Source organism: Wyeomyia smithii, chromosome 2 (genome assembly GCF_029784165.1).
Source record: "Wyeomyia smithii strain HCP4-BCI-WySm-NY-G18 chromosome 2, ASM2978416v1, whole genome shotgun sequence".
In the NCBI taxonomy this organism is placed as follows: Eukaryota; Metazoa; Arthropoda; class Insecta; order Diptera; family Culicidae; genus Wyeomyia; species Wyeomyia smithii.
Window position 1 is genome coordinate 137,097,143 of NC_073695.1, and position 14,193 is coordinate 137,111,335.

At 40.6% G+C, this 14,193-nt stretch overlaps 3 protein-coding genes and 1 long non-coding RNA gene across 4 annotated transcripts; all 4 read left to right on the top strand.

Annotated features, from left to right (window-relative positions):
* The first annotated feature begins 94 nt into the window (after positions 1–94).
* Positions 95–1,529, top strand: LOC129723093 (uncharacterized). The gene is made up of 2 exons (XM_055677059.1): positions 95–769; positions 862–1,529. The coding sequence occupies exons 1-2, from the start codon at positions 134–136 to the stop codon at positions 1,096–1,098; spliced, it is 873 nt and encodes a 290-aa protein (XP_055533034.1). The 5' UTR covers positions 95–133; the 3' UTR covers positions 1,099–1,529.
* Positions 1,530–5,608: 4,079 nt separating this feature from the next.
* LOC129725754 (uncharacterized) lies at positions 5,609–6,072 on the top strand. The gene is made up of 3 exons (XR_008728168.1): positions 5,609–5,809; positions 5,868–5,934; positions 5,995–6,072. It is a non-coding gene; the product is annotated as an uncharacterized LOC129725754 (long non-coding RNA).
* Positions 6,073–10,136: 4,064 nt separating this feature from the next.
* Positions 10,137–11,447, top strand: LOC129719964 (uncharacterized). The gene has a single exon (XM_055671370.1). It carries the CDS (start codon positions 10,137–10,139, stop codon positions 11,445–11,447), a length of 1,311 nt encoding a protein of 436 aa, XP_055527345.1.
* A 168-nt stretch (positions 11,448–11,615) lies between these two features.
* On the top strand, positions 11,616–12,821 carry LOC129719965 (uncharacterized). Its single transcript, XM_055671371.1, has one exon. It carries the CDS (start codon positions 11,616–11,618, stop codon positions 12,819–12,821), a length of 1,206 nt encoding a protein of 401 aa, XP_055527346.1.
* Positions 12,822–14,193: the final 1,372 nt, after the last annotated feature.

Genomic DNA, 14,193 nt, shown 5'->3' on the forward strand with positions numbered 1-14,193 from the left:
AACAATGCCAACATACGAAGATCCCGATGATACAACATACGTAGACGTACCGATGACGGTCGATGAAGATGTTATGAATAGAAGCAAAAGTTCACAATACACAGAAAGATACGATTGTTTTAACTTTGCCTTGATGTGTGACAGATTTGGTGTGTCTGATAGAGTAGCGTCAGCATTGGCAACCAGTCTTTTCAAAGATTTTGAAATGAAAGATCAGCATGGCGAACCTCTCATCATGGATAAATCGAAAGTTCGTAGAGAAAGAGAGAAATGCAGACGAATAGTGCTCCGCAAAAGGTTTGATGATTCCAGTTTAATAGCGTTTTCATTCGACGGCAGAAAAGATGATACTTATACGAGAGAAAAAATTGATGGTAAGTATCATAGTAGGATGGTAAAAGAACCTCACCTTGTTATTTTGAGAGAACCGAATTCTCGATTGATTGGTTACGCAAGACTGGTAGAGGAAAGTGCTGAATACAAAACAACAAAATTGAATGAATTTTTCAACGATAAAAACATATCTCTGGATGCATTGATTGGCATATGCACTGACGGTGAGCCAACAAACACTGGCACACACGGTGGAATTATACGAAGATTCGAATTGCTGCTAAAAAGACCATTGCATTGGTTTGTTTGCCTTCTACACTTCAACGAACTTCCGTTTCGACATTTGTTTAGGGTTTTGGATAAATCATCCACCACTGGACCAACATCAACAACCGGGAAACTAAGCAAGCAAATTGAAAATTCTGAAGCTCTTCCGGTAAGTCATTGCTATCACTCATTTATTATAATTTTCTAACATTTTGAATGGTGAAATCATAATAAATTTATTTAATTATTATATATTTTTAGGTGGTGAGCGACTTTCAGAGAATTGCGTTGGAAAATATGCCTCCTGTTGCAGAACAGCACGAATATTCCACCGATTCGCAGTACTTATACGACATGGCACATGCAATTTCTAATGGCGTGGTTTCTGTGGATCTGGCTAACATAAAACCAGGGAAAATTGTACATTCTCGCTGGCTCACCAAGGCCGCTAGATTATTACGATTATATGTGACAATGAAAAAACCACCTAAAAATTAAAGAATTCTGGTTGAATTTATAATTAAGGTTTATGTGCCAATGTATTTTAATATCAAGTATTACAGCTCTGTCGTGTACGGTAGTGTATTATTTTTCAAGTACATTACTTGGGCACAATTTCTGGAGCCAAATTTACGCACTGTTGTCAATCATGTAATTAAAAATAATCCATATTTTGCACATTCGGAAAATATCTTGCTATCAATGTTGTTTGATGATAGGAAAGAGGTGCGCGACTCTGCTATCAAGAAAATTTTACGATATCGAGACAATGTTGAAGACCCATCGGAACTTAGAGAATATAAAAAACCAGATATAAACTTCCATTGCTTCGATTACACGAAAATGATCGATTTGACTGATAAAAATAACGTATTTGAACCACCATTCACGCGAATCATTCCGTATGAAACATTGATAGCATATTTAAATGAAGATGATTAACCATTTACTGATCCGCATATTCCATTACATATACGAGGAACGGAACAACACGTTCAACTGCTAGCTAGCGTTTCCAAACGAGTAATATCGGAAAATGTAGAGGCTGTTATGGAGGCGACATTAGAGAGCCGTGCGAAATTGCCCAGTGTTGAAACCAAAAAAGGACTTCAAACAATAATTTTTTAGTTTCTTTCCTATGTTCTGATCGAATAAATTTTTAAAGAGAAAACAAAAATCTAAAAACAAAAAAAAAAACATTTTTTTCCTAGAAACTTCATTTGTGCGGAAGAATAATGGCCATTTCACTGATTTTTGTCATATAAAGTGCCAAAAATGGTGATTTTTTGATATTTTTTTATATTTTTGTATGAGAGACCCCCTAGGGGGGTCCCAGGGGGATAACACTAGCATGGGTGGGTCAGCCCTACAAAGTTAGTGGGGGTCGGTCATACATTTGGACTCGATTGGGTCACTCTAAATGGGTCAAAACAGGATTTTTTGAAATTAGACCTTTTGGGTACCTACACGTTAGTACAAGGGACATCAGAATTCATTTTAGAGGTATGGTTTCTTGAGAAAAGTATCTTATTTTGATCCCTAAAATCCGAAAATCATATGTGCCTAAGCGATTTTAAAATCGACCCACCCTAATATATATATATATATATATATATATATATATGGGTGGGGATATACAGTCATGGAGAAAAAAATAAATACACATGCAGTGTTGGATGATTTTTCGTATTTTCGCAGTGATTTTAATTGTTGTATGATGTTATGTTACGTCATTAAGATCTGCAGACACTAGCTTTAAATGTACAAATTAACAATTGTTGTTTAGCAACATACTTTAGAAAGTTTGCTTCTCACTTACAGAATATTTGGACAGTTCGGTTTGTAAGGCATTTTTGTTAACTTTTCCATCATAGAAGTTTCATGCCAGGTAATGTTTTCAAATTTCTCATCGAAGTGAACAGTGCAGAATAGTTACGAACGAATTGTCTAAGAGCTGCAAAGGATTGTAAAGGTTTATTCTACAAGCTACTCGCGTCTTAAGCCAGTGTTGTGCGTGAAGTTCCGTTTGTAGTTCGATTTGCTTGTCTCAAATCAACTGTTCCTCCTGGTTGAAGTGGATTCAAAAATTTCAAGCTTATATTGTGCATAGTCGTGTTGAGGTCTCAATTCGTAGGATTTTGCTTTCAATCATCCGAACCTACCGGTGTTTACCAGATACCATTTCGAAATTCCATAATGATAACCCGTTCTTCGCATATTTGTCCCATGCTCCAAGTCAAACAAACGAGTGTTTAGTGGGACGAATTTGATTAGAAAATGTCAAGTGGGTTAAATATGCGTGGAAAATCATTGATGGGACAAACAGGCTTACATTCGTTGTTTTGCTTTCGTCTCGATTAGACGCAAATTGTTTATCTCCGTTTGAGTTCGCAAAATAACAATACACGAGTTATCGTGCGGGTGTTTTTTTGTCGATTAGTTCTTGTGCTGCGCGATAACAATAGCCTGTTATATATCGGCAGAAACATCTGCACACTGGTAGGGGCAGGCTACCCCGCCAGTGATTCGATACGCAGCTGATATATCAGCAAGAATAATTCTCCCGCACCGCTGTTACCCCGCTAGCAGCACGGACCATCATACGATCGAGCGAGTGGAAGTCAACTACAAGTGGCATCTACAAGGTCGCGTGTAGGACACGGCCACTGCGTCTCAACACGAAGCTGGATCGTCATTGTTTGTTCTGCGGAGACGCTCGATTAATTCTACTATCAGCCGTGAGGTCGTGACTTAGACGTTCGGTGACGTATTACCTTTAGAATTTTTACTATTATTATCAATATTATTACTATGTTATAATATTATTATTAATATTATTATTGATATTATTATTGTTATTATTAATATTATTACTATAATTATTATTATCATTATTATTATTATTACTATTGTTATTAGAATTAGTATTACTGTCTTTTTTTTTATTTGATCCATTGTAGATTGAAAAATTGTTTTTAAAATTTAACACCAACTACTTGAAGCCCCCCCCCCCCCATATTCGAATATTTATCGTTTGTGTGCGGTAGAGCGTAACGCTCCCGCAAAATGGACGACATGCAGGTGCAACTTTTCCTGGAGGTGGAAACAAACGGGGAAGAAATTGAAATTTCTCCCATCAGCTCACCCCTACCTTCCCCTGTGCCCCCCCCTTTGCCAAGTCCTGTACCAAGAGTACCGGAAGTACGGGTAAAAGCTTACCCAGATGCCGCTGGAGGTCCCTACGTTGTTTTTTTCCGGCCCATAAAGAAGCCATTGAATATTATTCGAATTGGCAAAGACCTGGCAAAACATTTTTCGGCCGTAACCGAGATTACGAAGGTGAGGCCGAACAAACTGCGAGTTGTTGTGCGTAGCTTGAAGCAAGCAAACGAAATTGCTGGCTACGAGCTCTTCACGAGAGAGTATCGCGTGTACATCCCTGCCAAGGATGTAGAAATCGACGGTGTGGTTACCGAGGGGAATCTCACTGTCGATGACATTTTGCGTCATGGAGTTGGCTGTTTTAAAAACCCCTTGATGCAAAGTGTGAAGATACTGGATTGCAAGCAATTGCATTCAGTATCCATCGAAGAAGGGAAGAAGAAATTCCTCCCTTCGGATTCCTTCCGAGTAACATTCGCCGGATCCGCGCTGCCGAACTACGTCCGCTTGGACAGGGTTCGTCTACCTGTACGCCTGTTCGTACCGCGGGTCATGCATTGCCAAAACTGTAAGCAGTTAGGTCACACAGCCACCTACTGCTGCAACAAGGCACGCTGTAGCAAGTGCGGAGGCAATCATGCTGAGAACGCTTGCAGTGGGGATACTGAAAAGTGTCTTTATTGCGAGGGAACTCGGCATGACCTTCCGGCATGTCCCGCGTACAAACAGCGTGAGGAAAAAATTGAGCGTTCCCTTAAGGAACGGTCAAAGCGCTCTTTTGCAGAAATGCTTAAGAGGGCTGAGCCACCCTCGACAGGAAACATCTTTTCCTTTTTGCCAACCGATGAGGGTACATCTGACGATCCCGTCGAAGGGTGTTCCTATGCCTTGCCAGAGGGATCTAGGAAGAGGAGAATGCTCAACTCTCCTAATCTTTCTCGTAAAGGTCGTAAGATAACCCCTAGCGGAATGACCAATAAGACAACACAAAAAGGAAGCGGTGAAGAAAAACCGAAGCAAGTACCCCCCGGTTTTAATTTCAAATCAAACCAGGAGTACCCACCGCTTCCGGGGGCACCAAAAACCCCTCGTGCACCCATTTCTCGATCAGAAGACATAAAAGAAACAGGGTTCATAAATTTTTCTGATATTGTGGACTGGATATTTAAAACATTCGACATACCAGATCCCCTTCAAAACATTCTTCTTGCCCTTCTCCCAACAGTGAAAACCTTTTTGAAGCAACTCACAGCAACTTGGCCCCTCATTTCAGCTATCGTATCTTTCGATGACTAATACCAAATACTAATGTCAAATACTAACAGCAAATTCATACCATCAAACTCCAGCTAACAATAGCCCGTTTGAAAATTGCTTTTGCTTGACACTCGTTTGCATACAAAAGTAAAGCACACAATTTGATTTATGAGAAAAAACAAAGAACAGGCGTCGCCCTCCGCATCTTTTCGTATTCATTTAGAAAGTTGTGTCATTCCAGTGTCTTGGTTTTCAAATTCATAAATTCGTTGAATTTTATTATGAAGCCTTCAACTTTAGCGGCACCACCTAATTCAATACAGTCAGTTTTTTTTACGCGGGGGATACGTACCTCGTAAAAAAAAACGCGTAAAAAACCGCGTTAATTCGAAAATCCGCGTAAAAAAACCGCGCTAATTCAAAAATCCGCGTAAAAAACGCGTTAGTTCAAAAATCCGCGTAAAAAACCACGTTTTTTTTTTTTAATCTGCGTGAAGGAGTGCAGCAAGAAGGGCTTTAGAAAAAGCCCGAGACACTCTAGAACCAGTATTTAATACAGTATTTAATTTTCCTTGTTGGCCAACCCTATTTGGCCAGCGCGCTGACCTACTAATCTCTCCCAACCCTGCAGGTATGTCAGTGCAATGTCAAGGGCAGATCACGCACGATCACTCGATCATTAGAGAAAAGAGAATCAACCGTTGCTGCGCGTTTCTATTTACCGAGTGTCAAATTAATTTTCTTAAATCCTACTACTACTACAAATTATTATTATAAATTAAAGTGCTAGGTAATAGTTTCTTGATAATTATTTGTAAACCTATGCTTATTATGTAAACTTAATCTAGATCTTAACAGCTACACTAAATCAGAGGTTCAACCAATTTTATAACCTCTTTCTTCACGTGCTTACTGGTAAGAGAAATCGAAGGAAATTACATGAAGTTTAAACTAATTTGTGCACCAATCTATCAGGCAATTACCTAAAGGGCTCTAGGACTTCTGCGAAGAGCAAAAGCAGAATAATACCAGATATTAAAAGGGAGACTAAACTTGAGTCGCACAATTTGATACATATATATATATATATATATATATATATATATATATATATATATATATATATATATATATATATATATATATATATATATATATATATATATATATATATATATATATATATATATATATATATATATATATATATATATATATATATATATATATATATATATATATATATATATATATATATATATATATATATATATATATATATATATATATATATATATATATATATATATATATATATATATATATATATATACATATATTAACCTAAAAATTGTTAAACCTAAAATATAAGAGTCAAAACTAGAACCTAATGCCATTTATACATCTACTTATCAGGAAAATTATATTCTCCCATTCGAACGGATTACGCGTTTCATTTCCGTACTGGAGAATCATAATTTCGGAAATCCCGGTTGAATTAATTTCAACATAATATAATTTTCGTTTATCGAAATCTATCGGTTCGCAAGCGCTATGTCAAATCGTGGTCGAGAGTCTGGCGGTGGTAGAAAAGGTGCTAAATTGCTATCTGCCGTAAGTGATGAGGTCAATGATGGTAAAAAAGATAAACGTGGTGACGATAATGATGATGTGGTGTTAGTTGACGAGAGCGAAATGATCGTCGACGGACGAATCTGCAAGAGTTGTGAATATCAGGACAAATCGGACGAAATAGTTAAATGTGATCAATGCGACGGATGTCATCACTACGATTGTGTTGGAGTTACAAGCGAAGTTGTCAACAAGAGCTGGAGCTGCACTAACTGCAAGACCGCACAGTGGGCTCAGCGATCTACGATAGTTTCGAATAAAACTTCACCGTTAAAAAATGCCGAACGCAATCACAAACCCAAGCGCGCTTCGTCTCTGAGGGAGCCTGGCCGTAGCACTGCAGTTAACACATCTAGAGATGATGCTGTTTCAGCGAAATCCGATCCGCTGCAAGTAATGACCAACTATCCAGCGAGCCTGATAGCGCCAAAAATATCAATACAAATGTCCACACAACGACCGATAAGTAGCCAGTCCAAATCGAAAATACCCGAGTCGACTTCTCAGCTCGACCATCAAAACAACACTAGAAGAGAGAATCTTCACGTACCATCGGAGAATGGATTACACGAAATAGAGTTAGAGAAATCGCTCTCTGAAATGTCGTGCACGTCGTCTCAACGGTCCGCTCGTAATCGTGCTAGATTGCAGCTGATGATGTTGGAAGAAAAACGAAACTTTGATAAGCAACAAGCAGAACGGCGGCGGGCCGCTGAACAGGAAGAAGCCGAGAAGTATGAGGCTTTCTTAGCCAACAAATATAAAATTTTGGAGGAATTGGCTAATGAAAGTGGTAGATCAAGCCAATGCTCTAGCTCTATCCTTTCTCGAAGTCGAGTAGATGAATGGGTTGGCTCAGTGAGCCGCAATCAGCGACAGCAAGAAGAGCCGCTCCAACATGAAATGCAAGATCGTTATACACAAGGAGCAATTCACCGTAGCTCGATCGATACCCATCCACAAGTAGGAAAAAACTCGTTGCCATTCAGGCGCCAACAATTACTGGTAACGAATTTAAATCCAGCGAATCCATACCAACAATCAGAGCGAAGGCGGTCAGGATTCTGTCCTGCAGCGATTCCTCAATCAACGCAAGTGCAATTTCAAACTGACGAACGTTCGGGACAAAATACAACGCGTTTTGGCAAACCGATTATTGATTCGGGGCAAAGTAGTCGCAACGGTCGATTTCCTTTAAACTCAACGTTTATCGAAGACGATTGTGATGATTTCCAGATTTCTCGATCGCAGATAGCGGCCCGTCAGGCCGTTTCAAAAGATTTACCCTTGTTTTCCGGCAATCCCGAAGATTGGCCCATCTTCCTATCGATGTTTAATAGCACCACAGCTATGTGCGGATTTACAGAAGAGGAAAATCTCATTCGATTGCAACGAAGCTTAAAAGGGAAAGCTTACGAAGCTGTCAAGTGCAGGCTTATGCAACCGGGTAATGTGGAAGGCATAATTAATACTCTCCGAATGCTTTACGGTCAACCTGAAGTGATAATACATTCGTTGATCGCAAAAATCAGTGCACTACCAGCGATTCAAGACGACAAATTAGAAATTTTGGTTGATTTTGCCGTGAGTGTCCAAAATTTCTGTGCAACTGTCGAATCATGTGGCTTGGAGGAGTACATGTACAATGTTACGCTCTTACACCAGCTCGTTAGTAAATTACCAGCTTCCCTTAAATTGAGCTGGGCGCAGCATCGGAAAGGGCAGTCACATGTAAACTTGGCAGTTTTTAGCGATTTTATTTATTCTCTCGCAGAGGCAGCTAGCTCTGTCTCATTTCCCACCGTTTTACCTGACTTGGCACCGTCACGCAGCGAATTTCGCCACAAAAAGGGAAATACATTTTTGAACGTTCATTCGGAATCTACTGTACATTGTGAACCGAAACCAGATAAGATGTTGAAACCATCGAAAGAGTCTGCGTCACAATTCGCGAAACAGGCGTGTATGGTTTGCAAAAATAGTTGCAAAACTCTGGATAGGTGTAAACAATTCCGGGAACTTCCGCGAGACGCTAAATGGACCGTAGTTAGAGAGTTCGGGCTTTGCCGCACATGTCTTGGCCAGCACAAAGGAAGCTGTAAGGCCAAACCATGTGGAAAGGATGGCTGTTCGTACCGACACCACGAGCTTTTACACAACGATCAAATCAGCGGTAGAGCAACGTCTAACAGTCAAAGTGAAGCTAAACCAGCTTCTCAACCGTAACCATGCAGCTCTGGTCAAAACTCAACGTTCATAGAACAACGTCGAGTTCTGTCCTCTTCCGATACATGCCGGTAGTACTTTTTGGACCCAAAAAAGCTGTGCATACCTATGCCTTTTTAGATGAGGGCTCAGACGTAACATTACTCGATGGAGAGCTAGCAGACGAATTACAGCTGGGTGGGACAGTGAAACCACTATGCATCTGTTGGACAGGAGGAGCGCATCGCACCGAGAATAGTTCGCATGTTGTGAATCTGTAAATTGCACCGCAACATAATGAAACTAAACGATTTGCTTTACGAGATGTCCGCACCGTACAGCAGCTACTGCTACCATGTCAAACGCTGGATGTGGCTGAGCTTCAGCAGTTATACCCTCACCTTAGAGGTGTTCCTATCAAGTCATTCACCAACATTCGACCGCGTATCCTGATCGGTTCGAACCATGGTTACCTGGGGCTAACGAGAAAAAGCCGTGAAGGAGTACTGGGTCAGCCAATAGCCATGGAATCGCGTCTTGGTTGGACCATATGCGGTTCGATACGTCCTGATGCGATACCCAGTCCTTTTCAATACACGTTTCACGCACACGGGTGTAGCGAACAAACTGATGAGGATCTGCATCAAGCCGTGAAAGAATACTTCATTTTGGACAGTTTCGGAGCGGCCAAGACAGACAAAATACTCCGATCGTCCGACGATGAGCGAGCACAGCCCCTTCTAGAAACACTCACGCGCTTTAACGGCGAGCGATATGAGACTGGATTGCTTTGGCGATACGATGAGGTACGCCTCCCCAACAGTCGTGAAATGGCATTACGGCGCCATTAAGGGTTGGAAAAAAGAATGCAGAAGGATCCCCAACTAGCTACTGTACTAAATCAGAAAATCGCCGATCTCATAGCTAAAGGGTACGTTCGTAAGCTCTCTGATGATGAAACCACATATAATTTCGTCCCTGCCTGGTTTTTACCAATATTCCCAGTCACAAACCCGAACAAACCCGGGAAAGTTAGAATAGTGTGGGACGCAGCTGCTAAAGCATATGGAAAATCGCTTAATTCTGCACTGTTGAAAGGGCCGGATTTGTTATGCTCCCTCCTAGCGATTTTGCTACGATTTCGATTGCATACAATTGCAGTAACAGGTGACATACGTGAAATGTTTCACCAAGTGTTGATACGCGAAGAAGACCAACAATACCAGTGCTTCTTCTGGACAGACGAGAATAAAAACCTCTCAACCTACGTCATGAGAGTAATGACATTTGGCGCATGCTGTTCGCCAAGCAGCGCTCAATTCGCAAAAAATTTAAACGCGGAGCGATTTAAACCCGAGTTTCCGACAGCGTACGAAGCTATAACGAAATCACACTATGTTGATGATATGCTAATAAGTGTCGCGTCCGAGGAAGAGGCGATTCGAGTAGCTAAAGACGTTAAACACGTGCACGCACAAGGTGGATTTGAGATAAGGAACTGGCTCAGTAATTCACGAGCAGTTACCACAGCGCTACATGAAGAGAGACAAGTAGAAAAATGTCTGGATTTGTCCTCGGAATTATCTGCCGAAAAAGTTTTGGGGATGTGGTGGAACACAACTTTAGATTTTTTCACCTTTAAAATTGGTTGGACGCGCTACGATGCGACACTACTGAAAGGAACAAAACGTCCCACCAAACGAGAAGTGTTACGAATTCTGATGTCCATATACGACCCGCTCGGGTTGATCGCCCATTTTCTTTCTTACTTGAAGTTTCTGCTGCAGGAAATTTGGCGATCCGGCGTCGATTGGGACGAAGAGATAAACGACGACGCAGTCACTAAATGGCAGGGATGGCTGAACGTGCTGCCACAAGTCGAGAATGTCAAAATTGCCCGATGTTACTTCCCCAGTTTTCCAGTTAGCGAGGCCGATGAAATTCAGCTACATACGTTAGTTGATGCAGGGAAAAATGGAATGGCAGCCGTTTCGTTTCTGCGAACTATCAAAGACGGAAAGATTCACTGCTCACTTGTCGCTTCCAAGACGAAGGTAGCACCTTTGAAGCTCACGTCCGTTCCTCGTCTTGAACTACATGCGGCAGTAATTGGAACACGACTATCACTAACACTTCTAGATACGCTGTCGATAGGTATCACGAAAAAATTCTACTGGTCGGACTCCAGAGATGTTCTTTGCTGGATTAACTCCGACCATCGCCGGTACAGCCAATTCGTTGGCTTCAAAGTAACCGAAATCTTGGAAGCTACAGAAGCAAGCGAATGGCGCTATGTGCCAAGTAAATTAAACGTTGCTGATGACGCTACAAAATGGGCTGGGTGCCCTGACTTATCCGCTGAAAGCAGATGGCTAAATGGGCCGGATTTTCTCTGGACAACGACAGACGCATGGCCACAAATATCGATACGCAATGATTCCACTAACGTTGAGCTCACGGCAAACTGCCTCATCCACTGCACCATTCCAGAGCCATTCATCAAGGTTGAAAATTTTTCCAGCTGGAACCACCTTAAAAGAGTATCAGCTTGGGTACTACGGTTTCCCACTAACTGTCGTTCCAAGCGCTGAAAGGAACCGATGCTGACAGGAGAACTCACCAAACGTGAACTGTGTTGTGCTGAAACACACCTACTTCTTATTGCTCAACGAGTAGGTTACCCTCAGGAATGGTTTGCTCTATGTAATGCAACAAAAAGCGATCGAGTGCTTGTAAAATCCAGCCCGCTGTATAAACTAATGCCGTGTTTGGATGAAAACGGCCTGATGCGAATGAGAACGAGAATAGGAGCCTGCCAGTTTGCCACGAACGATGCTAAAAAACCCATCATCTTACCTCGAAAACACCACATCACTGCTTTAATTGTGTCACACTACCATGAGAAATATCACCACCACTATCACGAAACTGTGATCAATGAAATACGCCAAAAGTTTCAAATCAGTCGTTTACGCACCTGCTATTTTCAAGCTCGCCGAAACTGTCAAAGATGCAAGAATGACCAAACGTCACCGAAGCCACCCATAATGGCAGATCTGCCTCCCGGTCGCCTTGCTGCCTTTTCACGCCCCTTTACGCATGTGGGAATTGATTACTTCGGCCCAATCGAAGTTGTCGTTGGCCGAAGAGTTGAAAAACGCTGGGGAATGCTCGCCACATGCCTCACCGTTCGGGCGATTCACATTGAAATTGTTCACTCATTAACCACCAGCTCGTGCATTATGGCAATTCAGAATTTCATCGCTCGGCGTGGTCAGCCTAGAAACATTTACAGTGACCGGGGAACGAATTTTGTCGGTGCACAACGCGAGCTACAACAGCTTAACGAATCCATCGACCACGATTTGATAATGCGCGAATTTACGAACACCGAGACCGAATGGGTGTTCAACCCTCCGCAAGCTCCACACATGGGCGGAAGCTGGGAACGGTTGATACGAACCGTAAAGGTAAACATGATGACCGTCATTGCAACCAAGAGACCAAGAGAAATCGAGAATACCGTGAACTCGAGACCACTAACGCATGTTCCAGTAGACGATGATTCCGGCCCGGCTCTTACACCTAACCACTTTCTGCTGGGGTCGTCGAACGGTGTAAAGCCCCTAGTGACTCTGGACAGCAGCGGACGTGTACTGAAGCAGAATTGGTGCTGCTCACAAATCATCGCGAACCAGTTTTGGAAACGATGGGTCAACGATTATTTGCCAGAGATTACCCGTCGCTCAAAATGGTTTCATCCCGTGAAACCCATCGTCGCTGGAGATGTAGTGGTTATCGTGGATCCCAAGCTTCCACGAAACTGCTGGCCGAAGGGAAAAATAATCAGCGCAACTCCTAGCCGAGATGGCCAAGTCCGAGTTGCAACCGTACGTACCGCTAATGGAGTGTATCAGCGACCCGTCACACAATTGGCAGTTCTGGACGTTCAGCGCGTCGAATAGTAAGTCAACAGGTAGTTGACGTACCCTGGGGGAAGTGTTGGCCAACCCTATTTGGCCAGCGCGCTGACCTACTAATCTCTCCCAACCCTGCAGGTATGTCAGTGCAATGTCAAGGGCAGATCACGCACGATCACTCGATCATTAGAGAAAAGAGAATCAACCGTTGCTGCGCGTTTCTATTTACCGAGTGTCAAATTAATTTTCTTAAATCCTACTACTACTACAAATTATCATATAAATTAAAGTGCTAGGTAATAGTTTCTTGATAATTATTTGTAAACCTATGCTTATTATGTAAACTTAATCTAGATCTTGACAGCTACACTAAATCAGAGGTTCAATCAATTTTATAACCTCTTTCTTCACGTGCTTACTGGTAAGAGAAATCGAAGGAAATTACATGAAGTTTAAACTAATTTGTGCACCAATCTATCAGGCAATTACCTAAAGGGCTCTAGGACTTCTGCGAAGAGCAAGAGCAGAATAATACCAGATATTAAAAGGGAGACTAAACGTGAGTCACACAATTTGATACATACATATATATATATATATAATATATATATATATATATATATATATATATATATATATATATATATATATATATATATATATATATATATATATATATATATATATATATATATATATATATATATATATATATATATATATATATATATATATATATATATATATATATATATATATATATATATATATATATATATATATATATATATATATATATATATATATATATATATATATATATATATATATATATATATATAAATATATATATATATATATATATATATATATATATATATATATATATATATATATATATATATATATATATATATTAACCTAAAAATTGTTAAACCTAAAATATAAGAGTCGAAACTAGAACCTAATGCCATTTATACATCTACTTATCAGGAAAATTATATTCTCCCATTCTAACGGATTACGCGTTTCATTTCCGTACTGGAGAATCATAATTTCGGAAATCCCGGTAGAATTAAATTCAACAGTCCTCTTTGACGGTCATTCCGGATCTTTCGTAGGCGGAGAGTATTTTTTGGACTAAGTCTTTTGCTAGATAAACACTCAAACGTTTCTGGTTCCATACCCACGTTAATTCGGAAATTCGTGAAAATTTTTTTGAATTAGCGCGGTACCGCGTAAAAAAACCGCGTTAATTCAAAAATCCGCGTAGAAAAAACCGCGTCAATTGAAAAACCCGCGTGAAGAAAACCGCGTTAATTAAAAAATCCGCTTAAAAAAACCTCGTAAAAAACGCGTATAAAAAACCGCGTAAAAAACCTGACTGTATCTAGTAAGTTGTCAATTCATGGTGTTA